General features: G+C 44.4%; 1 protein-coding gene across 5 annotated transcripts in view; it reads left to right on the top strand.

Moving 5' to 3' along the window:
* The first annotated feature begins 917 nt into the window (after window positions 1–917).
* The window catches only part of rfx1a (regulatory factor X, 1a (influences HLA class II expression)), a 126,372-nt gene continuing 102,438 nt past the window's right edge, over window positions 918–24,851 (top strand). For all 5 annotated transcript variants that reach the window (XM_041177197.1, XM_041177194.1, XM_041177195.1 and 2 more), the window contains exons 1-2: window positions 918–1,010; window positions 22,817–23,157. In XM_041177197.1, the coding sequence (XP_041033131.1) occupies window positions 22,866–23,157 (292 nt within the window). In that variant the 5' untranslated portion in view covers window positions 918–1,010; window positions 22,817–22,865. The remainder of the gene's footprint in view (window positions 1,011–22,816; window positions 23,158–24,851) is intronic.

Genomic DNA, 24,851 nt, shown 5'->3' with positions numbered 1-24,851 from the left:
CATACCAATGTCACATTCTTGATCAAAGATTTGGAATGGGAATCACTACAGTAAATGAGGGAAAAATACACTGACCATGTTCTATAAAATATGGAATAGGCTGATGGGAATTGACAGAAACAAGTACCTGGTGCCCTCCAGCAATGACCAAATACAAGGTCACCATCCACACAAACTACAAAGACCATTTGTTTCCAAGACATTGTATCAACAATCTTTCTTCCCAAGGTCAATCCCAAAATGGAACAAGCTGCCAAAGGAAATAGTCATAGCCCCATCACTTGAAATCTCCAAGACCCATCTTTAGATTATTTCCATTTAAAAGTTTTCATTAGAAGGACAATTATCTCAACAGGTCATGCCTGGTTTAGCTCACACAACCCGCATAAATGTTGGTGGAATATTAGTCCGCGGTGCTGGCAGAACTAAAGCAGAAGCAGAAGCAGAAACATCTGTATGTTCAACTTAATAACAACAATTGTAACACTGTCACTATTCTTCTTTTGTCTTTCTTTGGTAGAAAAACAACATTAACCTCTGATAACATGGTGAATAGAAGCTATTCCAGTCCTGAGCAGGCAATGATTCACAAGATGCTCTATTGTTAAGTTTATTGTAGGGCACAGTGGTCCATTCAATGAACTACATCTCCCACAGTGCTTTCCTCGACGTTACTTTTGGGCGCATGCCTAGTACGTGCGCTGCCCGTCTCCATGACCCAGTGTAATCGTCACCATCGCGCGGAAGGGGACCCCGCTTATTGACGTGGCGTAAAACCAATCGAAATGGAGGAGCGGACGAGTGACAGGCAACTGACCAATCAACGAAGAGATGATGGGCAGGACTGTCGGTAGCGAGCCAGTCAGCATCGTGGAGGTGGGCAGGATTTCCGGTGTTGCGTTGCCTGGGTTGATTCCGGAGGCTAGCAACTGTTGCCTTGAGGACGAGCGCCATAGCCACCGTAGTCCTGGCGACTGTTACCCCGTCAAACAACAACTTACGCCACAAAGGTGATTCTTTTTTTCTCTCTTCTCTGCTCATCAAAAAACTTCGTACGATAAACAAAAACACTTTTTCCTGACAGGGGATTATAAAATGCGGGCCAAAATTCTCAGCCAAAGAGATTAAAAAGATAAAAAAAATTAATATGACGATGCCAAAAAGATTTTTCAGGCACAAAATGGCGGTTGTTAGAGTCCAAAGATCACTCTAACTATTCAGTTACGGGAAACTATCGAGGCTTTATTCTCTCTTTGTAATAGTTGTGAAGTAAATTGAACTTTTTATAAAAATTGTGATCATTTTTGTGGTGATTGATTATTGTCAGAAGTAGCGTAGGCCGTGTCAGAAACAACCCTGTAATTGATAGGATGTTAACTTAAAAATTATGAATTTGTCTGCATTTCATTTGTGTTAAGGGCGGGAGGGGGGGGGCGGGGGTTAAAAAATAATCTGCTCGTTATTGTTAAACGACTACAGTTGGATGGAGTGAGCGAGAAAAGGAGGCGAGGTCCGCTTTTTTTTGCGGAGCAAGCCTAACTGGATGGGGGGGGTGGGGGTGGGGGTGGGGGGGGGGGGGGGGGGGAAGGGGAGGAGGAGGAGCGGTGGGGACTGTAATTGATTGACGGAGGTCTTGGCCAATAGGGAGGCGGCCCACCGCGTGCAGGTGCTTTGGATGAGCCAATGGGCGGGCGGGAGGTGGGCGTGGCTCGCTGGCAGGTTTGTCTGCGCGGGAAGCGGTTGGGCACGAGGCAGGTCTTCAAATGCCGTGACATCATCGCTACCACTTCCTGGTTTGGGGTTTGCCTTCTGGCTGGTGCAACATTATGGTCAGCTTCACATAAGGAGCAAAAGTAGGCCATTCAGCCCCTCCGGCCTCCCCTACCCTTCAATAATAATGCCCGGGGAACATGGGTTCAATTCCCACCATGGCAATTAAAATAAATCTGGAGTATAAGTCTAGACTCGGTAATGGTGACCATCAAACTATCATTGATTGTCATAATAACCCATCTGGTTCACGAATGCCCTTGAGGCAAGGAAAGCTGCTGCCCTCTCCTGGTCTGGCCTACATGTGACTCCAGACCCATAGCAATTTGGTTGACTCTTAACTGCCCTCTGAAATGGCTCAAGCAAGCCACTCAGTTCAAGGTCAGTTAGGAATAGGCAACAAATGCCAGTACCACCCACGTACCGTGAAAGAATAAATTAAAAAATGAGATCATGGCTGACCACCTATCCCTAAATCTCCCTGTCACCCATGGCTCAGTTGGTACTGCTCTCACCTCTGAGTCACAAGGTGCCAGGTTCCATGTTATCTGTTCATTATCACATTGCAGTTTGTGGGAACTTGCTGTGTACATATTGGCTGCTGTGTTTCCTACTTTATAACAGTGTTTACACATCAAAAAGTACTTAGTTGCCTGTAAAGCTCTTTAAGGTGTCTGATGGTCATGAAAAGCACTATATAGATGCAGGTCTTTCTTTTAGTTTAATAACTGGTGCACCATTATGATCAGCTATACTTAATAGGAACAGAAGTAGGTTATTCAGCCCCTCCAGCCTTCACCGCCATTCAATAAAGATCATGGCTGATCTTCCAACCACAAACTCTCCCATCACCGCAACCCAACACGTTACCCCAAACTGAGCCCTCCCCCCAGTGACACCAAGTAGGAATCTGTATCTGAGGATCTTGAAAGCACACAATGAAGTCAGTGATGGGTTCACAGGTTTTGGGCAAGTGTGCTTTAGTGTGAATCAGCTGAGTTTTCATTAAAGTGCACTATATATGAGCCAGAGCTCAGGTGACTGGTGAGACAACTGTTGGAGAGACTGATCAGGGTGATTAAGGTGCAGAAGAGGGGTTTTTCAAAAACGTCACATTTCCAATTTGCCATAGAAAGGAAGTTATACACACATATAAACATAGAAAATAGGATCAGAAGTAGGCTAGTTGCCCCCCCCCCCCCCCAAGTCTGTTTCACCATTCAATAAGATCATGGCTGACCTGTTTGTGTTTCAGATTCCACATTCTCATCTACCCCCAATAACAAATCACTAATTAGAAGACTTCGAGTGCTGCGTCCAATTTTGGGCACCACGTAAGAATGTCACGCCCTAGCTCCACTCCACCTCCCGGCTGTTTCCCATATCCCTTGATGCTCTCTGTTTTGAACATACTAAATGACTGAGCACCCAAAGCTCTTTGGGAAAGAGAACCTTCAAAGATTCACAACCCTTTGAGTGAACAAACTTAAGTCTTAAATGACCAATCCCTTATTCTGAGACTCTGATCCCTAGTTTCAGAATCCCCAGCCAGAGAAGTCATGCTCCCAGCATCTGCACTGGTAAACCCCTTAAGAATGTTATATGTTTCAGTGAGATCACCTCTCATTCTTGTAAATTCTGGGGAGAGATCCAGTTTACTCGATCTCTTCATAGGATTATCCTCTTGTTCCAGAATCAGCTTAGTTAATCCTTTTTTATGGTCTCCTTAAGGGTTAGCTGACAATACAATCTTTTATGATTAGACTAGAATAAGCAAGTTGCATGAATCCACATATGAGGGAGCTGACTCTCATGGGCGTAACAAGACTTATATGCACAATGTATACAAATACCTACAAATGTATAGTTTGGTCTTAATAGTAGCGGTGAGGAATTCAGCGTGATGGTTGTTATTTTCTTTATGCTGACCCGATGAATGGGAAGATGCATAATACTGTGTTCTGTGCAAGGGCGGTGTGTATGTTCGAATCCTAGATATGCTAGGCCAAAGCGTGGAGTCAGTAGATTGGATGGTGTATATAAAAACTTCAAACTACAAGTTACTCCCCAGGTCACTACACAGTAAGGTTAAGGATTTAGACCTCAAGAAAATTTTCAGAAAAATCATTATATATTGTCATTGCCTGTAAATGAGCATTGCAGCTTTTCCTAAGGCATCTTACTCTGATGTAAGTTCAGTGTATTTGAATGTATTTTGGTGTTTATACCAGTGTGGAAAGACTGTGCAAAACAATTATAGTAGGGTACATTACTGCCTTCTCTGAGCAGTCATTCTATATTTACACCACACATCTGGTATGGAAATTATGGAGTTTTTTATATCACTATTGATGAAAATAGATGCATCGTGGTGAATTAGAAATGTTGAGCTATAATATTCTATGTCTAACACTGCAGTGAGCTGGTGTTGCTACTGATTGGTCAATGGCATTAATGACCAATCAAATCCAGCAATGATATATTTTAACTATATGAAACTATGGACCATTGGGGGAAAAATGGAACCAGTCTTCCCCATTGTTTTAATCCTCCACTGTGAACATTGTACTCACTTTGTCTCACAACTGCTGTATGCCTCTATACCTGCCCAAACATTTCAGTTCTGTTTTGGTATCTCCAGACCTATCCACAGTGCTGCAACCCTGCTGCACTCCTGCACTTGCTAATTGGATTCTCCCTGGCTCAAAGTCCCTTTTCCAAGTTATCCTAGGATCTGCTGCCTGCCAGATGTATAAATGCTAATTTCAAAACTATCAGCTGAGGTGAATCACCTAGTCCCACGCATCTTTCTTCATATAGCACTCTCGTTGTCTGACAGTTGCTAATCATGGCTGTCCACGCATTGCTATGCCATGGTATCACAATGAGGCAAGGTGAAGAGGTAGACCCCAAGAACCATCTCAGTCAGTACAAGAAACATGGGAAATAAATAAGACCCAAACTCACAGACATTTATGTGTGGCCACCATGTCTGCAACCCCTCCCGATACATATCTGGAACCCCATAATCCTCCATGTCCCAACATCCTAATAATGCCTGTTTGGCAACCCAGTCCCTATTCTATTGACATTTGCCTGTCCCCCATCCTACCAATAGCTGACTAACCCCTTTTTCCTGCCCACGCCCATTCTGCTTGCCTTGTCTTGCCCATGCCCGCCTGTCCCCCATCTCGTCCTGCCCGCGCCTACCTGTCCCCCGCCTCGTCCTGCCCACGCCTGCCTGTCCCCCTGCCTCATCCTGCCCACACCCGTCTGTCTGACTCGTCCTGCCCTCGCCCACCTGTCTCCCGTCTCGTCTTGCCTGGGCCCGCCTGTCCCCCCGCCTCATCCTGTCCGCACACGTCTGTCTGTCTCATCCTGCCCGCGCCTGCCTGTCCCTGCCTCGTCCTGCCCGCGCCTACCTGTCCCCCCCGCCTCATCCTGCCCCGCCCGCCTGTCCCCCGCCTCGTCCTGCCCGTGCCTGCCTCGTCCTGCCCGTGCCCGCCTGTCCCCCATCTCGCTCTGCCCACGCCTGCCTGTCCCCCGCCTTGTCCTGCCCGCGCCTGCCTGTCCCCGCCTCGTCCTGCCCGCGCCCGCCTCGTCCTGCCCGCGCCCGCCTGTCCCCGCCTCATCCTGCCCGCGCCTGTCTCGTCCTGCCTGTGCCCACCTGTCCCGCACCTCGTCCTGCCCGTGCCCACCTGTCCCCCATCTCGCTCTGCCCACGCCTGCCTGTCCCCCGCCTCGTCCTGCCCGTGCCCACCTGTCCCCCATCTTGCTCTGCCCACGCCTGCCTGTCCCTCGTGCCGTCCTGCCCATGCCCACCTGTCTCCCCGTCTCGTCTTGCCCACGCCCGCCTGTCCTCCGCCTCGTCCTGTCCATGCCCACCTGTCCCCCATCTCGCTCTGCCCATGCCTGCCTGTCCCCCGCCTCGTCCTGTCCGTGCCCACCTGTCCCCCGTCTCGTCTTGCCCACGCCCGCCTGTCCCTCGTGCCGTCCTGCCCGTGCCCGTCAGTCCCCATCTCATCCAGCCCGCGCTTGCTTGTCCCCTGTCTCGTCCTTTCTGCACACGCCTACTCCCCGCCTCGTCCTGCCCGTGCCTGCCTGCCCCCACCTCGTCCTTTCTGTGCCCGCCTGTCCCCACCTCGTCCTGCCCCCCACCTTGTCCTGCTTGCCCCCCACCTTGTCCTGCTTGCCCCCCACCTTGTCCTGCTTGCCCCCCACCTCGTCCTGCCTGCTCCCCACCTCGTCCTTTCTGTGCCCGCCTGTCCCCACCTCGTCCTGCCCCCCCACCTCTTCCAGCTTGCCCCCCACATCGTCCTGCCTGACCCCCACCTTGTCCTGCCTGCCTCGTGCCTTGTCCTGCCCGTGCCCTCCTGTCTCTCCTTCTCCAACCACTGTCCTATCCATGCCCATCTAACACCCCTGTCCTAGCCACACCTGTCTGTTCCCCTTGTACTACCAATGAACTTTTGGCCCCATGTCTCATTAGGCAACAACTACAGTATTGCATCCACTACTGGTCACCATGCTTCTGGTAGAGTATGAGGGTTCTGCAGAGGAGATTTAACAGAATGGTTTGAGGAATGGGGAATTTTAACTGTATGGTTAGGCTGGAAAACCTGGGATGGTTCTCATTGGACCAAAGGATATTGTGGAGTGATTTGATCAAGATGCACAAGATTATGACAGTTTAGATAACATAGACAAAAAGCTGTTCCAATTGACAGTTGATGAGGCAAATGGCCTCCTTCTATGCCTTAATACCTCTGTGACTCCTCCAGAAACGCATTTGGCATATTTGAATAGTATGTAGTTCAATCTCGATGGACATCTACAGACACTCAGGACTGAACCTGCATTGTCGGTGTTATTAAGCACCATACTCTAGCCAACTGAGCTAACCGGCCCCCAAATGCTGCTTACTGTGACTAAAAGGTAAAGCACATAAGAGGCAGACCCTAGGAAAGTTAGCTAATATACTCATCCCACTATTAAAATTGTCACTGATAATTCACAGGAACTCCCTACTGTGCATCTGATTGAGCTGCTGGTAGCACTTGCCTAACTGTCAACTGGAAACAGGCGAGTATCAGAAACTTCCTCCCCACCCAACCACGCCCAGTTTTCTTCACATCTATGTCTGTTGTGGTTTCTCCTGGCAGCCTTTCCTTGCCTGGCCTCAATCCCAATTTCTACCTAGTTTGTTTTGGCTCTTATTTTTTTCTACATGTTCTCACCTTCAAAAGATAAAACATCCAAATGCAATGAACCAGTAAAAGAACATATTTAAATGTGGAAAGGCATGGTGAAAAATACACAGAAGTGTAAAGGTGGGTTGTAGGAAGAAGTGATAGAAAAAGAATGGGAGAAACAAATATACAGAATCAAGAGCATGTGTAATGGCTATACAGCATGTGTGAAAGTGGAGGATAAATAAAAAGGCATAGAGGTGACAAGAAAACAGATCATGAGAGAGGAAAGCGCAGATCGACACAGGGATCAATTATCTAATCAATTATCTAATCATTTGTCTAATTATCAGCATAATGTGGCTTTCAGTAACTTTCTCCCAAAGGGCAAAATTGGAAGCATGCAGCAATGATCATAACATGGTTCATTACAAGTTACTGCCGATCTATCCCCAAATCTGCCTACTTTTGTTACTTGCTTGCTTGTTCATTCCCTTTCTGCTGGTAACTTTAGATATTTCTAATCTAGGGAAGTAAAGCAAGTTAGAACATAAAGTATCAATTTAAGAACGTTTAAATATTGTTTGCCTGTGCAACACTTAATTTATTCTTTCATGAGATGTGGGTATTGCTGTCAAACCCAGCATTTCTTACCCTCCCCTAATTGCTCTTAAACTGAGTGCCTTGCTGGGCCATTTCAAAGGACAGTTAAGAGTCAACCACCTTGTTGTGGGTCTGGAGTCACAAGTAGACCAGATCAGGTAAGGATGGCAGATTTCCTTCCCTAAAGGACATTAATGAATCTTGTGGGTTTTTACAATCAATGATAGTTTTATGGTCAGCATTACTGAGACTAGCTTTATATTCCAGGTTTTATTAATTGAATTTAAATTCCACCAGCTGCCACTGAAACACAGAAACTGGCCTGATGACATAAAGTTATCTGTTTCCACTCTCAACTGAACTGATTTCCAGTTTCCAAAACTGGCTTCACAAACCCTTCTTATAGTGGAGAATTTTATGCAACTGATTTACCCTAAAAGCTAAAATGTTTGACCAGATCAAGACTGTGATTGAACTGTGCAATGTTTCACTGTGCCTAAACCTTGCTACCTTCTCTCACCTGCTACATTGCATTTTTGACTAGTACCCCCTGAGGGAGACAGTGAATTCTGTATCAAAACATTTCAAGTTGGGGTTATTACCATGACAGTGCTTTATAGTAAATACCACATGGGGAGGATGAGTTCATATAATTGTCGAATGCTTCAAACTGGAAACAAACTACTCATCCATCAAGTAAAGCCACTCCTCTTCACTACACATATATATCACTTAATATTCTTACTTTAAAGCAGCTATCTAATTTATTTTATAAAATAAATAAATAACGTTCCTTCTACAACTCCAGGATCATCATTTAGGGTAATTTGGAAAATTACAGAAAAAGCAGGAAAAATTTACAATTATTATTTTCCTATCAGTTTTTCTTGCCTTCTCTCTTAAAGCATTGATCTCACTAGAATATAGATGCACGCGTACTGTTTGTACCTGTGGCACCTTGCCCAGTTGGCTATTCTTCATATGTAAGCATAGACGGTGAGTGTTTGGAGACTATTTGATAGGAAGCGTCCAGGAGCGACATTTGTCTTGCACCATGTGCAAAGGTTGAGTTTGGGCCCTTGTATTTTACTAGACAACAATATTAAATTCTAGTGTCAAACCAGCAAACATACTTTCATGAAAAGGTATGCTCACTATTAATACCATTGCGTAGATGTCCTTTCGCTGTATCCAGTCGAGCCCTATCAAATTGTACAGGTTGCACAGACCTAACTCTGCCCTTTTAAGCATCAGCTTCGAACGCAAACCTGCCTAACCTGACTCACGCCTATATTGTCACTTGATCTTTTACCAACTTTCCAGCAGAAACCACTGGATAGCAATGATAAATAGGAACCTTAGGTAATCTCTCCATTCCTCATCCACTGAAAGATAAACACTTGCATTTATATAGTGCCTTTCATCGGACTTCCTAAAGCGCTTTACAACCAGTGAAGTATTATTTTTCTTGAAGTACAGTTATTGTTGGAATGTATGAAACACAGCAGCCGATTTGCACGTAGGTCCCACAAACAGCAATGTAATAATGACCAGATAATCTGTTTTTGTGATGGTGATTGAGGAATAAATATTATCCAGAGCATCAGGGATAACTCCCTGCTCTTTTTCAAAATAATGCCAAGGGATCTTTTATGTCCACTTGAGAGGGCAGACAGGCCCTCGGCTTAACATTTCATTGTCTCCACGTTTGCAGCACTTCCTCAGTACTGCATTGGAGTGCCAATCTTGATTTTAGTGCTCAGGTCCTGGAGTGTCAGTTGAACCCATAATCTTGTGTTTCAGACAAGAGTGCCGCCAATTGAACCACGGCTGACATTGAAACTAAAGGAGCTAACTCAATGTAGCTCAGAAACCAAATTAGGTTAGTAATAGACTCTAGTCAGTGAATAATAAGAATAAATCATAGCTACAAATATGTATATTTCTGTCTTAGTGACAAACTGTAACTCCTTTGTAGAATTTGCTTGCTTTAGATGTAAATGTGAAGTTGCCCTGGAATCATATATCAGGGATGCATTGCACTAATCCTCTTACCAACATGCAAACCTGGGCAAGGGCGGGCAAAAGTAAAATGTGACTTCCAACTATAATTGTGCTTTTTTTTCCCTTTGAAAATTCAATGCTTTTGTGTTGGGAGTGGGAACTATGGCCAATTACTACTATTATAAATGTTCGGCATCTCAGATTTGGTCTAAGATTTGCCAGGACCTTAAGCAAATTCCACCAAGGAAATAAATTCAGCAGTGAAGCAACCCAAAACAGTTGATCAGTAGGCTAATAGAAATTTTCTAGAATTTTTTTGTTTTTTTCACATCTGTCCTCAGCACCAGTCAGACCATAAACAAAAAGAAGTTAATGCAGGAAATACACTTTGGATCAATCAGCGTCTATGAAAAGTGAAGAGATATACATTTGTGTTTTGGTTTAGAACTCGAGCTTGCATTCCTACACACCCTGCTGCAACCCACACAAAATGTTGCATTTGTTCTCATTTCGGATGGTGACAAATATATTGCTATTTATTTTCTCTTAAAATAAATGAAATGCTACCTGGCTGCAATGTTCAGATGCTCAGGCAAAACTATTTTTTGTAAAACGGTAATTGAGCTGATATCTTGCACATTAGATTAGATTCTGTTTTCTATGATGTGTTAGAGAGCGGTATGATAGTAATCTGTTGCCTTCATGCCACATAAAGGTACTAAAAAATAATGCATTTGAGTCCTATGTGAATTGTGACTGTTCTACCACAAAAATAGTGATTTCAATTCCTGAGTTACTAACTACTGTGAGCAGAATTCTGAAACTTGTAATTCCCACATTAGTGATCGGCACCTGATTCACTATTCTGCAATTTGGTAATGCAAGTCACAATTGTTCAGAAGCATTTATTAAATTGGTTAAAAGTTTAATCATTTTAAGGGCACAGGTGAAAGCTGCTACATTTTATTGTGTCAAATAATTCCTTGGGCCTGAGCAAAAATGAACAAAAACATAAAATAGAAATGGAGGGAGGAGAAAAGAGGATCTAAAACTGAACCCTGGCCCTTCTCTTGGCAGTTATTAGAGGCTTATTTTGCTGATAAGATACAATAGTTCGGACATAGTACCCTTAATACAAGAGTGAACCATTGTGTTTGATCTCAACTGCACTGTCCTATGAGCAGCAATTCCGCTTCTCTAGTTTGAAAGGCATATTGCTAATGAGCCTAAGCTAAAGAATATCTGGAACATATTATCAGAGGTAAGGGATTGTGAACATCCTATTGGCATGTAGCTCTGAAGAGAAAAGTAAATATGTCTAATGGAGTGCTATGTGTTATGGTCAACTATTGAACGAGAGAGCATATTCAAGGTGCCTTTTTACTGATTTGCAAAGCATATTATGATTTCTATTTGTTATTTAAATGAAAACTCTACTTTTTTTTGTTTACCATGGTAATACTTTGCTTTAAGGATGATATTGGTGGAGTAAGTTTCAAAAAGCACCTTTCAGACTAATTTCTAGTCCAGTGGATAGTGAAACTATCAGTGACTTAAATAGAATAATGGCTGCTGTTTCTAGTAATCATTCATTATGCATCACCAGGACAAGTAAGTATGAAAGCTTTAAACAGATCTATTTACTTGAACAAAATTCATACTTCCTGGAAAATGGCAACTTAACGGGCAGCCAATAATAGATAATCAGTTCCCTGTATATCATGGTACTTTTATTAAGCCTTCAGAAGGTCAGCAAAATTTTGTGTCCTTTTTCTATGTATATTTATTATTTATAGATTAATCTTTTTTAATAGAGTAGGATGGAAATGGATCATAATAACTCCAAATTTGGTAGACAGGTGCCTGTTGTTACGGAGGCGACCAGACTGGGGAGACTGATTTTCAGTTGCATAGCTTCTAAGTGTACAAAGAGTTCTCATTTGTATGTTTGTTTGTTGCGCCTCTATATTTTTGACATATTAACACAATACCGTGCATGATGATGGGACAGCTTTCACTCCTGTGTCATTCTTGAGGTGGTCTGATTAAAATCTAGTGCGTTTTGAGTGCATTTTACAAGATGGAGCTATTTTTCCTATTCTAAACAGATTTATCCTAGATAAGAGAACTGTGTTTATTTCAAATTGAATGTCACAAACCTAGCAGGTGATCTCACCTTATATATGTTGGCCCAGAACTTCTGTTCCCTAGAGGGTCCTGCCGGGAGGTACCCCAGAAGATGCGCTGGGGGGACCCCATGCAAGGTCTGTGCAGGAATTGCCCGGGAAGTTCAAACTCCCGATGGACAATTACCCTATACTGGGAACCATCCAAATCTCTGATTTAAATTGGAGACTTCGGATGCTTCTAACTCTCTTTGCAGAATAATTACCCAGAAAAAGTTAAAAGGAATAAAACCGCTTCTAACCCCTATGTAACTATATTGAAGCCCCCCCTCCAACCCCACTGGACCTACTGACTATCCCACCAACCACCCAAACCCAACCCCCAGACTATACTCCAACACTCTTGCCCTAACCCCCTCCCCAACCCCGGCCCATCCTAACCCTCCTCCCAGGCCCGTCCTACTCCCCACTCCAACCCCAACTCCCCCGCTCCCCCCAATACAAAGCCCATTCTACCTGCCATGCCCCCCGCCCCGACCTGTCCTACTCCCCCCAGCCTCCCTACCTTGGCCCTTCCTACTCCTCACCCCAACCCCTACTCCTCACCCAACCCACCAACCCAGCCCGCTTTACCCGCCATGACCCCCTCCTCACTCTGGCCCAAGCTACACCCCCAGACCCTTCACCCCTGCCTTTCCTACCCCCCCCAGCCACCCCCCCCCCCCCCCCCCCCCCCCCCCCCCCCACTACCCTGGCCCGTCCTACGCCCCCCCCCCCCCCACCAACCCCCACAACCCCCCCACCCTGGCCCTCCATTCCCCTCATCCCAGCCGGTCCTACTCCCCCCATGCCCCCACCCTGGCCTGTCCTACTCCACCCCCACCCTCCCACCCTGGCCCATCCTACTAACCCCACAATCCCCTCCCACTCCACCCCGCCCTACTCCCCCTCCCACCCCATCCCGTTCTACTCCCCCCACCCCGGCCCATCCTACTGGACACGAACCCTGAGGATGGGAAGAAGGAGGTCAGGGAGGTCAGTGTGGATGGGGGTGGGATTCTCAGGAAGGTAGGAATGTGCACGTTTACATGAACATCCTGGAAAGTCAAGGGTTCAGGTTGGTAGATGACAGTGGGGAGTGGGAAGGTGATGCCGGGGGGGTCGACAGTGATGGGGAATAGGACATGGGTGACTGGGGGAGGGTACAGGATGGGGAGCTGGCAATATACTTGACTACGACCATGGTTGTCGAAATCAAAAGTGAGCAGAGCCTCGTGTTGGACAGGCACAGGGTGCTGCATGGGAGAGCAATCAGTGTGTGGGCGGAGATGTAGGTCAGCTCTGATGGACAACTGAAAGAGAACCCCAGTAGGCAGCATCGAAAATGGCCAAGATAGGAAGATGAGTGTGACGGATGAAGGCTTCGTGTGGGTGGGAGAGTGCTTGCATGAGGCTCTGAAAGGCCCTGCTACAGACACCTGTTCCTCCAGATTCACTCCTGGTCTGACTGCATGCAGCTGAACTGCTCGTGGTAGGGGGAGGGGGTGGGCGAGAGATGTAGTGGGAGGACTTGCAAAGCCCGCCAATGAAGCTGAAAGACAACATTACACATTATTCAGTAAAAGTGAATATATTTTCAGCTTATAAAGTAACAAAATGTGTTCACCTGTGCAACCACTTGTGATCAGGATTTCTTAACTTTTCTAGGCCTATCACTTCTTCTAGGTGCTGCCCTGGCATCTGCAGCAGGGGTGGAGACAGCCTGTTCAATGGTTGGCCCTGTTGCCTCTAATGACTTTGGCATGCGTCCTCTGGCGAGCAAAGGCCCTGAGGGCCCCGGCTTGCTTTAACTGTCATTCTGTGGGCCAGCTGCTCCCTCTGCGTTAAGGGGGTCACAGGCAAAGGGGACTCAGAGGGAGAGGCAGCCTCTGAGATTTCTGAGTGGATGACCCAAGAATGTCCAGTTGCTGCTCCTCCTCCCTTCGGGTGCCTGAGGACCCTGGCCTGACTTGTTGAGGGGAAAGAGCACCTAGAGGGATGTCGCGATGCCCCGTTTCCCCTGGTGTTGCCACTGAGGAACTTACCCATAGCTACCGTGATGGATTGCAAGTCTGCGCACAACTCTGCGATCTGCTGGACCAGGGTCTCCATGGCGTCAGCCACCCTTCCCTTGGAGACTTCCATGTGCGCACATGTGGGCATCACATCGTCAGAGAGCAAGTGGACGCACTCATCCAACTCACGTGCCACTCTTGTTGAGGGCTTCCGACAGCTCTGTGTGATGGTCCCTCACATTCTGCTCTCTCTTCACGATGCATTGAAAGCCAAATCCAGAGGCTCATCATCTGACTTGGACCTCACAGATGCCTGATCCCCAGCAGTCCTCCGACTGCTGGGGAGGTCGGCTGAACTTGCCTCCTCCTGCTTCAGACGCATGTTTGTACGGTGACCACAAGATTGTGAACCCGAGTCTAGGTCCCAGCAAGGCATATGTCTCTGTGCTGGTGCAGGGTGTGGGTAAGCATTGTGACAGGCTTTCCAGGCTGCTTATTTCCAGCTCTTCAATGGAGGAGGTGTCCTCTTCGCTGGAGATGAGGACCTGGATGGAGCTGAGGGGCTGACTGGCTGAGGGCATCAGTCGCTTGGCAGAGGTCCCTGTGAATCAAAGTAGAGATAATTAGCAGAGTCAAAAACAGGAGAGTGAGAGAGAGAGAGAGCACTTGCAGTTGCATTGAGAGAGGGATGATATGGTTCGCGATCCTCATGTGGGTGTTCCCCGCTGACCTCACCATCGTCACAGGCATGGTCCAAGTCCTCACCAGTTAACGCAGTGACATGCTCCTCACAGTGAGTGAAGCGCCTAATGTGGACCACTTCACTGCAGGTCTGGGACCTCTTCCCACTGTTGTAACCCAGCTTCTCCTGCATGAAAGTAGATGGAGAGAATGTGAGCAGGATGCATGGCACTGCGTGGAATGTTTCAGAATCACAGAATTGTTACGGTGCAGAAGGAGACCATTCGGCCCATTATGTCTGCACCGGCTCTCTGAACATTTTAACTTAGTGCCAATCTCCTGCCTTTTCCTCGTAACCCTGCACATTGTTTCTATTTAAATAATTATCCTATGCCCTTTTGAATGCCTCAATCGAATCTATCTCCACCAGATTTCCAGGCAGTGCATTCCAAACCCTAACTACTCGCAGTGTGAAAAAGTCTTCTCACCACGCATTTGCTTCTTTTGCAAAACACTTCAAAACTGTGCCCTCTGGTTCTTGATCTGTTTACGAGCATTTACATTTACAGATTCTCCCTATCTGCTCTGTCCAGACCCCTTATGATTTTGAAAACTTCTATCAAGTCTCCTCTTAGGCTTCTCCTCTCCAAGGAAAACAGTCCTAACTTCTCCAATCTTTCCGCATAACTGAAGTGTCTCATCCCTGGAACTATTCTCATAAAGCTCTTCTGCACTCTCTCCAGTGCATTCATATCCTTCCTATAGTGTGGCACCCAGAACTGTACACAATACAGTTAGCTGAGTCTAACCAGTGTCTTATATAAGTTCATCAAAACCTCCCTGCTCTTCTACTCTATCCTTTCTATTAATGAAGCCTAGAATACTGTATGCTTTAGAAACAGCTCTCTGTACCTGTCCTGACAGCTTTAATGATTTATGTACATATATACCCAGGCTTCTCTGCTCCTGCACACCCTTTAGAATAGCATCCTTTATTTTATACTGCCCCTCCATGTACTTTGGTATATAGAACATCACGTCACACTTCTCCGCATTGAACTTCACCTGCCACCTATATGCCCACTCCAATTTGTCAATGTCCTTTTGAAGTTCTACACTGTCCTCCTCACAGTTTACAATTGTCCCAAGTATTGTGTCATCTGCAAACTTTGAAATTGCCCCCTGCACAGCAAGATCTAGATCATTTATATATATATATATATATATCAAGAAAAGCAAGTGTCCCAATACTGACCCCTGGGGAACTCTGCTACAAACCTTCTTCCAGCCCAAAAATTATCTATTAGGCATTACTCTCTGTTTCCTATTCCTCAGTCACTTTTGTAACCACATTGCTACTGTCCCTTTTATTCCTTGACCTATAACTTTCCTCACAAGTCTGTTGTGTGGCACTGTATTGAACTCCTTTTGGAAGTCCATATACACCACATGAACGTCCTTTCCCTCATCAATCATCTCTGTTACCTCTACAAAAAACTCCAGCAAGTCAGTTAGACACGATTTTCTTCAACAAATCCACGTCAATTCTTCCGAATCAATCCACATTTTTCCATGTGACTACTAATTCTATTCCAAATAATTGTTTCTGGAAGTTTCCCACCACCGACGTTAAACTGATTGGTCTGTAATTGCAGGACAACCTTTTTTGAACAAGGGCGTAATGTTTGCAATTCTCCAGTCTTCCGACACCTCTCCCGAATCCAGGAAACATTGAATGATTATTGCCAATGCCCCTGCAATTTCCACTCTCATTTCCTTCAATATTGTTGGATGCATCTCATCCGGTCCTGGTGCCTTATCAACTTTAAGTACCGACAGCCTATCCAATACCCTCTCCTTAATCAATTTTAAATCCTTCTAGTGACTAAGTTTCCTCCTCTGTCACCATGGCCTGGGCAGCATCTACCTTGTAGGTAAAGACAGATGCAAAGTATTCACTTAACACCTCAACCATGCCTCTTGCCTCTATGTGTAAATCCCTTTTTTGGTCCCTAATCGGCCCTACTCCTCCTTTACCACCCTTTTACTATTGATGTGCTTATAGAAAACTTTGGGATTTCCTTTTATGTTAGCTGCCAGTCTTTATTTCATAATCCCTCTTTGCTTCTCGTATTTGCTTTTTCACATCCCTTCTGAATCTTCTGTATTCAGCTTGGTTCTCAGTTGTATACCTGACACCTGTCGTAAGCACAATTTTTCTTGTTTAACCTAATTTCTGTCTTTGTCAGCCAGAGAGCTATGGATTTGTTTGTCCTACCCTTCCCTCCGCCCCCCCACACACACACACCTTAAACCAGCTTATATTTCAACTCCTTCTTGGACTCGAACTCAAGTTCTGTCGAAGGGTCATGAGGACTCGAAACGTCAACTCTTTTCTTCTCCGCCGATGCTGCCAGACCTGCTGAGTTTTTCCAGGTAATTCTGTTTTTGTTTTGGATTTCCAGCATCCGCAGTTTTTTTGTTTTTATTTTGAGCTATGGATTTGTTTGTCCTACCCTTCCCTTTTGAGGAAACATACCTTGACTGTGCCCAAACTATCCCCTTTTTGAAGGTAGCCCATTGTTCAGCTACTGTTTTTCCCGCTAACCTTTGGTTCCAGCCTATCCAGCCCAGCTCCGTTCTTGCCCCATTAAAATCTGCTCTGTGCCAGTTGATTATTCTTACTCTGGACTGACCAATATCCTTTCCCACCATCATCCTAAACCTTATGATACAATGACCACTGTCCCCTAAATGTTCCCCCAATGCCACTTGATCTACTTGGTCCACCTCATTCCCAAGAACCAGGTCTAGCAGTGCCTCCTTTCTTGTTGGACTGGACACATACTGTTGTAGGAAATTCTCCTGAACACAATCTAGGTATGCTTGTCCCTCACTGCCCCTTAACACTACCACTATCCCAGTCTATATATGAGTAATTGAAGTCCCCCATTATAATTACTCTACGATGTTTACACCTCTCTGTAATTTCCTTGCAGATTTGATCCTCTATATCCTTCCCACTAACCAGTGATCTATATATTACACCAAGCAATGTAATTGCACCCTTCTTATTCCTTAACTCTAGCCAAATCGATTCTGTCCTTGAATCCTCTGGCACATCCTCTTTCTCCAGTACTGCAATACTCTCCTTAACCAAAAACGCCACCTCCATTTTTCCCTTTCCTATCTTTTCTGAATACTTTGTAACCAGGAATATTTAGCAACCAGATCCGCCCTTAAGCTAGGTCTTGCGTTATCACCACAACATCATAATTCCACAGGGCAATCTGTAACTCCCCAATTCTCCAAATCCCTTACTTCGACTCCATCTATTAACTTACTATCCTCTATTTTAGTGCTATTTGCCTCTCTCAACATTTCGTGCACCCTGGTATTACTTTCTAATATTCTCTCCTGGTTCCCACACCCCTGCTGAATTAGCTTAAACCCTCTTCAACAGCACTAGCAAAACGATCCGCAAGGAACTGGTTTGTGTGGTGAGCAGAGCCACGGACAGGATGAGGACGCAAACTCCATAGGATATAAACCTGATGTGAGGGTGTGTGAGAGACTTAGTGGTGTTGTCCCTTGATGAAAGAGATCCCTGTGGATGTGTGATGGGTTTGGGAGTGTGAGAGTTGAGAGCAATAAGGTGGCTGACTTAGCCTGACGGATCATCCTCTTCCTGCACTGGATGGCTGACCTCCTCTGTGCTCCAGTGACCTCCGCTGCTACCACCTCCCAGGTTGGATTGATGACTCTGATGGACCTTCTGTGGCCAAGTGGGTGTAGAGGACATCACAGCGGACTTCCACTGCTTCCAGCAGGCGCCCCAGTGAGGCGTCACTAAATTTGGGGGCTGCTGTCTTCTTTGCTTTCAGGGCCATCTGTTGCTTGGAGCAGTCCTGGTCTGTAGACATGAAGTAGGCTGCTGCTTGGTGCATTTTAAATATGGCACCCGGAGCGAGGAAGTGCTGAGGTCACGCTGTGTTGGGCAAGTCCGATCCCACCCACCAGCAATCTGGCATGTTTCCCATGAATGCATTATTAATGAGGTAGGACATGCCAGGAAGACAACGACACGGTGCGAAAACCCGCCATTGCAGCCGGCTGGTGAAATGATTTTTGCACTTAGTGCAAATCTGGGACAATCCGCCCATCATCTTTAACATCACAAAATATCCAAAAGTGCTTTACAGGAGCATTATCAAACAAAATTTGGTACCGAGTCACCTAAGGACATTTAAGATGGATGGCCAAAGATTAATGAAAACGCCTGAACTTATTGTGTTGATGATGAATTGATTAGGAGGAAGGAGACAGAGAGTAAGGATAGTGGGTAGGTATTCAAATTGGCAGCTTTTCACGATATTTGCAAACGTCTTGAATGAAGGAATGGAGCAACATGTATATGACTTTGATGACAACACTAATTAGATGACACAGTAAGTGTAGAGGGCAGCAGAAAGTTACAAAGGGGCATTGATGACTTAGTGGGCAAAACTGACTGCAAGAATTAAGTGTGGGAAAGTATATGGCCATCCTCTTCAAACCTAAGAAAGATGGTTCAGAAAATTTTCAAATTGGCAAGAAGCTAGAAACTGTGGATAAGCAGGGAGATTTAGGAGTCCAAAACTAATTAAAAAAATTAATGGCATATTGGCATTTATCTTGAGAGCTGGAATGCAATGGGTTAGGAGCGATGTTATAGCTGTGCAGTGCTCCAGTTAATCCTATCTGCAGTACTGCTTTCAGTTATGGGCCACTGTGCCTCAGGAAGGATATATTATTGTCGGGGCACAACATCCATTCATCAGGATGATACAGGTCCAAAAGGGTTAAATTATGAGGGCAAGTTGCATAGATTAGGCTTGTATTCCTTTGCGTATAGAAGATGAAGGTGTGATCTAGTTTGGTGTTTAAGACGATAAGAGGAGTTGAGAAAGAAACTGTTTCCACTTATAGAGCAGACCAAAACAAGGGAGCATAACCTGAAAATTAGAGCTAGGCCATTCAGGGATGAAAGCGCTTCTTCACAAAGCGTAATAGGAATCTTTTCCCAAAAAGGTGTTTAGGCTCTCGACCCTTGGCCTGGAGTAGAGAATTCCAAAGAAATGAAGTGGCACTCAGATAATATCAAGGCCATTGTCCTATATAAAAAACAATTGAAAAACTGAAACTAACTATGATTGAAAGTCCACATTTGCAAACTGTAAACATTGTTTGATGTCACTTTGTATTGTACATGTGCTGCTTCAGTGATGGAAACCATGAGAGTGAACTCTGGAATATTGCAAAGTGTGAGTGAAAACTAGCTGTCACCTTTTAGTGAGAGTGAGATATCCTGACTATTGGGAAATGTGAGAAAAAAACAGGCTCAGTTATTCACATCATGAAGTCCTTAATAGTACTGTCAAGCAACGGGGCCTTTCCCTGTGTTGCCAAACTCCCAGCACCACCGTACAGTATTATTGAACTCCACACCATCCTAGTTCTGCCAAACCCATAGACCATTTACCATGGTGCTACCAGATTCCAGAACCACGGCCAGTATGGCTAAACTTCCACCCCTTGCCCTTAGTATTGCCAAACACCAGATGCCTGCCTTTGACCTCTTTCATACAATCCTGCTGTAAGGTATGGATCAAAATTAAACACATAGTTAAAGGCCACTCTGTGGTGGCTTTTACATAATAATGGACAGATCATAGAGTTTAATCTCCAAAACACCAGCAAAAGTACTGAATACCATGGAATAAAATAGAATTTGATTTTTTCAGTCTATACAATGGCCCTGGTAATACATTATTTGACATTTCATCCCCAGCATTAAAAAATAGCGCACTTATCCTCTATCCTTTGATCTATTGATAATTGCTATGGAGTCTATGCTAATATGATGGCTTTGATCATGGTTTTCTTGCAGATCAATGTTCAAGATGGGAAACAATCTTATGTTAAAAAAGAGAAAGGTAGCCATTCACTTGTAGCCTGAAATTAACCACCCTCTTCTAATTTGCAACTAACTTTGACCTTAGCAGAAGTTAGAACTTGGTAGTCTGAAAGGATTACTTCTTCACCGTTGCAGCAGTTGAATTTTGCATAGTCTGATGCTCCTGGCCTTGTATAGAATTGTCAATTTACTGACTTAGCTTGAAAAATGCTCAGGAAAGATGTATCAGCGTAATGACTCAGTTTACTCCATTCAGCAAATTAATTTTTTGACACAAGATGTGTTACTATGAAATGGGTAGAAATAAAGGGCAGGAAATTCTTAATTTCTAAAAGTCGTAATTAATTTGTCTTTTGATTCTATTATTGTTGGTAAACCGTTTGGTGTGGCAAAGTGCCTAAAATCCTAAGCAATTGTGGGTGATTTTTAATTTTTCAGTCCCAGGCAGCATTTGCCCTCAACCAGCTTTTCATTTTAATTGGTAGCATGGTTTAAAGTGATGTGAATTTCTCTCTCAGTTCACTTAAGATTGACGGAAGTTTCCAGCTAGTTACTGTAACAGCTGATATACAGTCAGCAGTATTTCACCAGTTCTGCTTCAAGTTAGAGTTGGAGTTAAACGACAAAGGAGTGCAGCTGAACACGAGTTAAATCTATAAGAATAGCACAAGTTAAATCTATAAGAATAGCTGGTTAGTGCTTGAAGAGGCTTGCACTCAGTTCTACTCCACTCCTTAGATTTTAAATGCAAACTTTAATTTTGAACAGTGTTGGTGAATGGAACGTTGTCAGCTTTATGAATACCTATTACAGTAAGCAGTTAAAACCTTCTCTCACTCTGAAGCTGGCTGACAAGGGCATACATTAAAACAACAAAAACTTGTATTTATAATGCGCGTTAAATGTAATAAATGTCCTGAGGTGCTTTACAAGAGCATTATAACACATAATATGATACCAAGCCACCTAAGGAGATATTAAGGCATCTGACAAAAAGCTGATCAAAGAAGTTGGTTTTAAGGAACATCCTAAAGGAGGAAAGTGAGGTAGAGAATTCCAGAGCTTAGGGCCTAGGCAACTGAAGGAAAGGCCATCACTGATGGAACGATTAAAATAAGGATTCTTTGGAGGCCAGAATTTGAGACGCATGGAGATCAGGTGGGGTTGTAGGACTGAAGGAGGTTACAGAACTAGAGAAGAGTGGGTCCATGCTGTTGATTAAAATGTAAGCATAGGTGAGGGGAACACTGAAAAATAAAGTTTCCCTGTAAGATGAAAACCATGTGATTTGCTGGTTGGATGTTGGGCCAAAATAAATATTTGCTGGTTTTATTTTAGTTGAAAAAAATCTTCTTGACACTTGCCACAACGGGTCCCAGTACAAATCGCACGTGTCACCTACATGTGGCATATCTACATAAATCATTGAACAGGTGCTGTGTTTTAAGAGTTTTATTTTGGGTTGTGTTATTGTCACATGAAGGTCATAGTTTGGGTACAACATTAGTGGACGTCATACTTGTGTTACCCTGTGGATAAGGTTTGCAGAGATCAACTGTACTTTCTATGTTCTTGTTTGAGCTAATGGCAAGGCTAGATAAGTGTGATTGGAGCCACAGTATTTAATTATGGAGTATGTCTACTTCAAGTGCTTTGCTCTTTATCTCATTCAAGAATTAACATGTCCTTTTAAAGGTTTATTGGTTCACTGCAGTGCTATATGCTGAAAAACTAATGTGGGGCACCTCAGAATGAGCATAGGGTTTTCATTTTCATTCTCAACCACATTGCTTTGGGAGGGGCTGAGTATAGACCATATTATTTGCAGGTGTGGAGGGAAAGTGATAATCCCTGGGCAGCTTTGTTGCCTCCTTATGCATGATTGAAATGCCATTGAAGCAAGTTACCCACTTGGCCCCTTCAGGAGAGAGCAAAGAAGAAAAAAAGCGCAAAAATCAGAAGATAAGCATGCTTTAAAAAAAAATATTTTCTTTTCACCTCTTTTCCAATTTTTGCCCCTTTAGGTCCCAACTACAGGCACTCACTGTTATTTTTTTACGCTGATAAGAGAGGAGAATTTGCTCAGTTTGCTTAATCAGCTGATAGAGTTCGAATCTTGCAGAGCAAGACTAATTTAACCAATTTTTCCAACAATGGATCATAGCAATTCTTTATGATCAAAGTATGTGGCAGATTGTGTTAATTAACTTGATGCTGCCTTTTTCAGCCTGGATTGCTCGATCATGAACCATATGCAGTATGCATAGATTAGTTAAAATACATGTGCCTGCTTAAATTTTAAATGTGGGTTCGCAAAGTCATTGCTTTTGTTAAACATAAGGCACGATGGTAGTGAGAATTTGCTAATAGCAGCCAATCAGATTGCTGGGTTTTGGTAAATTATCCACTGATTTTCTTATTTTGTTTTCTTAGTGGGCAAAGTGGAGAGTGCCATTTAACAGTACCACCTGCAGAGGTTGGTATGGCAACACAGGCCTACGTTACAGAACTCCCACCATCTCAACAACAGCCTCAACAGCAACAGCAACAGCCACAGTCACAGCAACAGCAACAACCAACCCAACAACAGTATGTTACTGACCTGCAGACTGCTGCACAACCATCACAACAACAACAGCAGCAGCAGCAACCACCACCATCCCAAAAACAGTATGTCAGTGAGCTACAGGTATCGCAGCAGCAACAACAGCAGCCTTCTGCTCAGCTGTCACCAGTAGCAGCACCGCAGCAGTACATTGTGGTTACGGTGTCAGGTGAGTACAGCATACAATATATATGGGTTGCCTGTTGGTGCCTCACTGCAGTTATCCAAGATAAATTTAATATGTCTGTCCTTGTTATTGCTGTCCCTGGCAGCCTGTTTTAAATCTAATAATTGAATTCTCTGATATACCCCCAGGAGGGTAGAAAACTCAATCTGAACCTTGGGCCTATTTTTCACGAAGTTAGAGTCTGCAAAAAACTTTAAATCAGACTTGTGGGACCAGCTAAATTAAAACCTAACAATGTACCCTCTACACCTGTGTAGCAATCTGGAAAAAGCAAGTACCATTCCCTTTAAGATTTGCATGGCTGTGTAGCAATCTTAAAGGGACTGTGTGGTACAAAACCATGCAACACAAAACAAAGAAAAATTAAAGGGAACATTGAGCCATAATTATCCAGAATTTTTCTTTTAACCAATGGAGCATGTCATTATTCCTTTTGTTCATGCAGGATTTTAAGGGGCAGGAGTTTTTAGCCACATTGTGGCAGTAGAATTTCATTGAGGAAATGATCCTCTGCCTGAATAATTTACCGTTGTCAAGTGTGACCAGCACAATTAAACAAAAAGAGAATTGAGATTTTGTACATTGGTCTGCATTATCCAGGGATTGGTGAGCATTGCTTCTATAAACTTAAAAAAAATTATTTCCAAATCGAAGAAAGGTTCAAAAGAGTAAGTTAAGGATGCAACTCCTAGAATTAGAAAGCAAAGAGATGTGGCAGCTCTCAGTTGATGCAGCAGTAACAATTAGTTCCAGAAGAAAGCTGGAACTAGGTAACATGGCCACGGTGGCAGCGTTCACCTCCTTGTTGTATACTGTGGAAACCATTACGCCATGTTGACTTATATGTGGGTTTCACAGCCAGTAGGCCAGTGACAGCTATGTTGATTTATTTTATTGTCAGTTCCACAAGCATTTGGATCTTCAATGAGAATACCACTTGCTTTGCTACTGCATTGTCGCAGCTTCACCTGTTGCTCAAATTTTTGAGATACCTTGCCCTTCCAGAGTAATCTGAGGTAGACTGGGCACTTTTCAGGGCTGAAAGTGCTGCCCTTAGGCCCGTTCATCAGTTTGCGTGATATACAGCACAAATTGATCTGATCAGGGTAGCCATTATCCTGCAGGCCTATGCAGTAGCAACAAGAGTGGTATTCACCACTAACAGGATGCTGATGTCAAGCCCAAAAGGGGGTTTCTGCCTATCACGCAAATGAGTAATGTGGTATATGAATTTCAGTGCCAGTGTGATGCTAGGTATGTAGGCCATATGTCCCAAAGACTGGCGGATCGTATCAAAACACCATATCCCAGCCGCTATTCACAATGGACAAGGTATAGACCGCACCCAACCAGCCCATGCTTACAAAACTCAAAACACAGTGTCCAACATTAGATTGGACAACAATTGCTAAATAATCCTCAGTGTGCTAAGAATTACACTGACAAGCAATTTAAGATGGTCAGTCAGGCTCGCAGTATGGTGCATTTGTGTGTACTGGAAGCTACATATGTTAATACACAGGGCTCTGTTCTTTGCAGACAGACAGAACATGTATACACATTGCGCCTGTTTCAGGTAAACAAAATAAGTGCCAGCCATTCGCTGACTCATTCCTCAGGGCAATGCCTTGACCAATCGGGGTCAAGCTGCATGACTTAAATTTCAAACAATGCTT

The sequence above is a fragment of the Carcharodon carcharias genome, chromosome 30, assembly GCF_017639515.1.
Source record: "Carcharodon carcharias isolate sCarCar2 chromosome 30, sCarCar2.pri, whole genome shotgun sequence".
NCBI lineage: Eukaryota > Metazoa > Chordata > Chondrichthyes > Lamniformes > Lamnidae > Carcharodon > Carcharodon carcharias.
The sequence above is the reverse complement of the archived record's forward strand: the minus strand, read 5'-3'. Positions and strand labels throughout refer to the sequence as shown.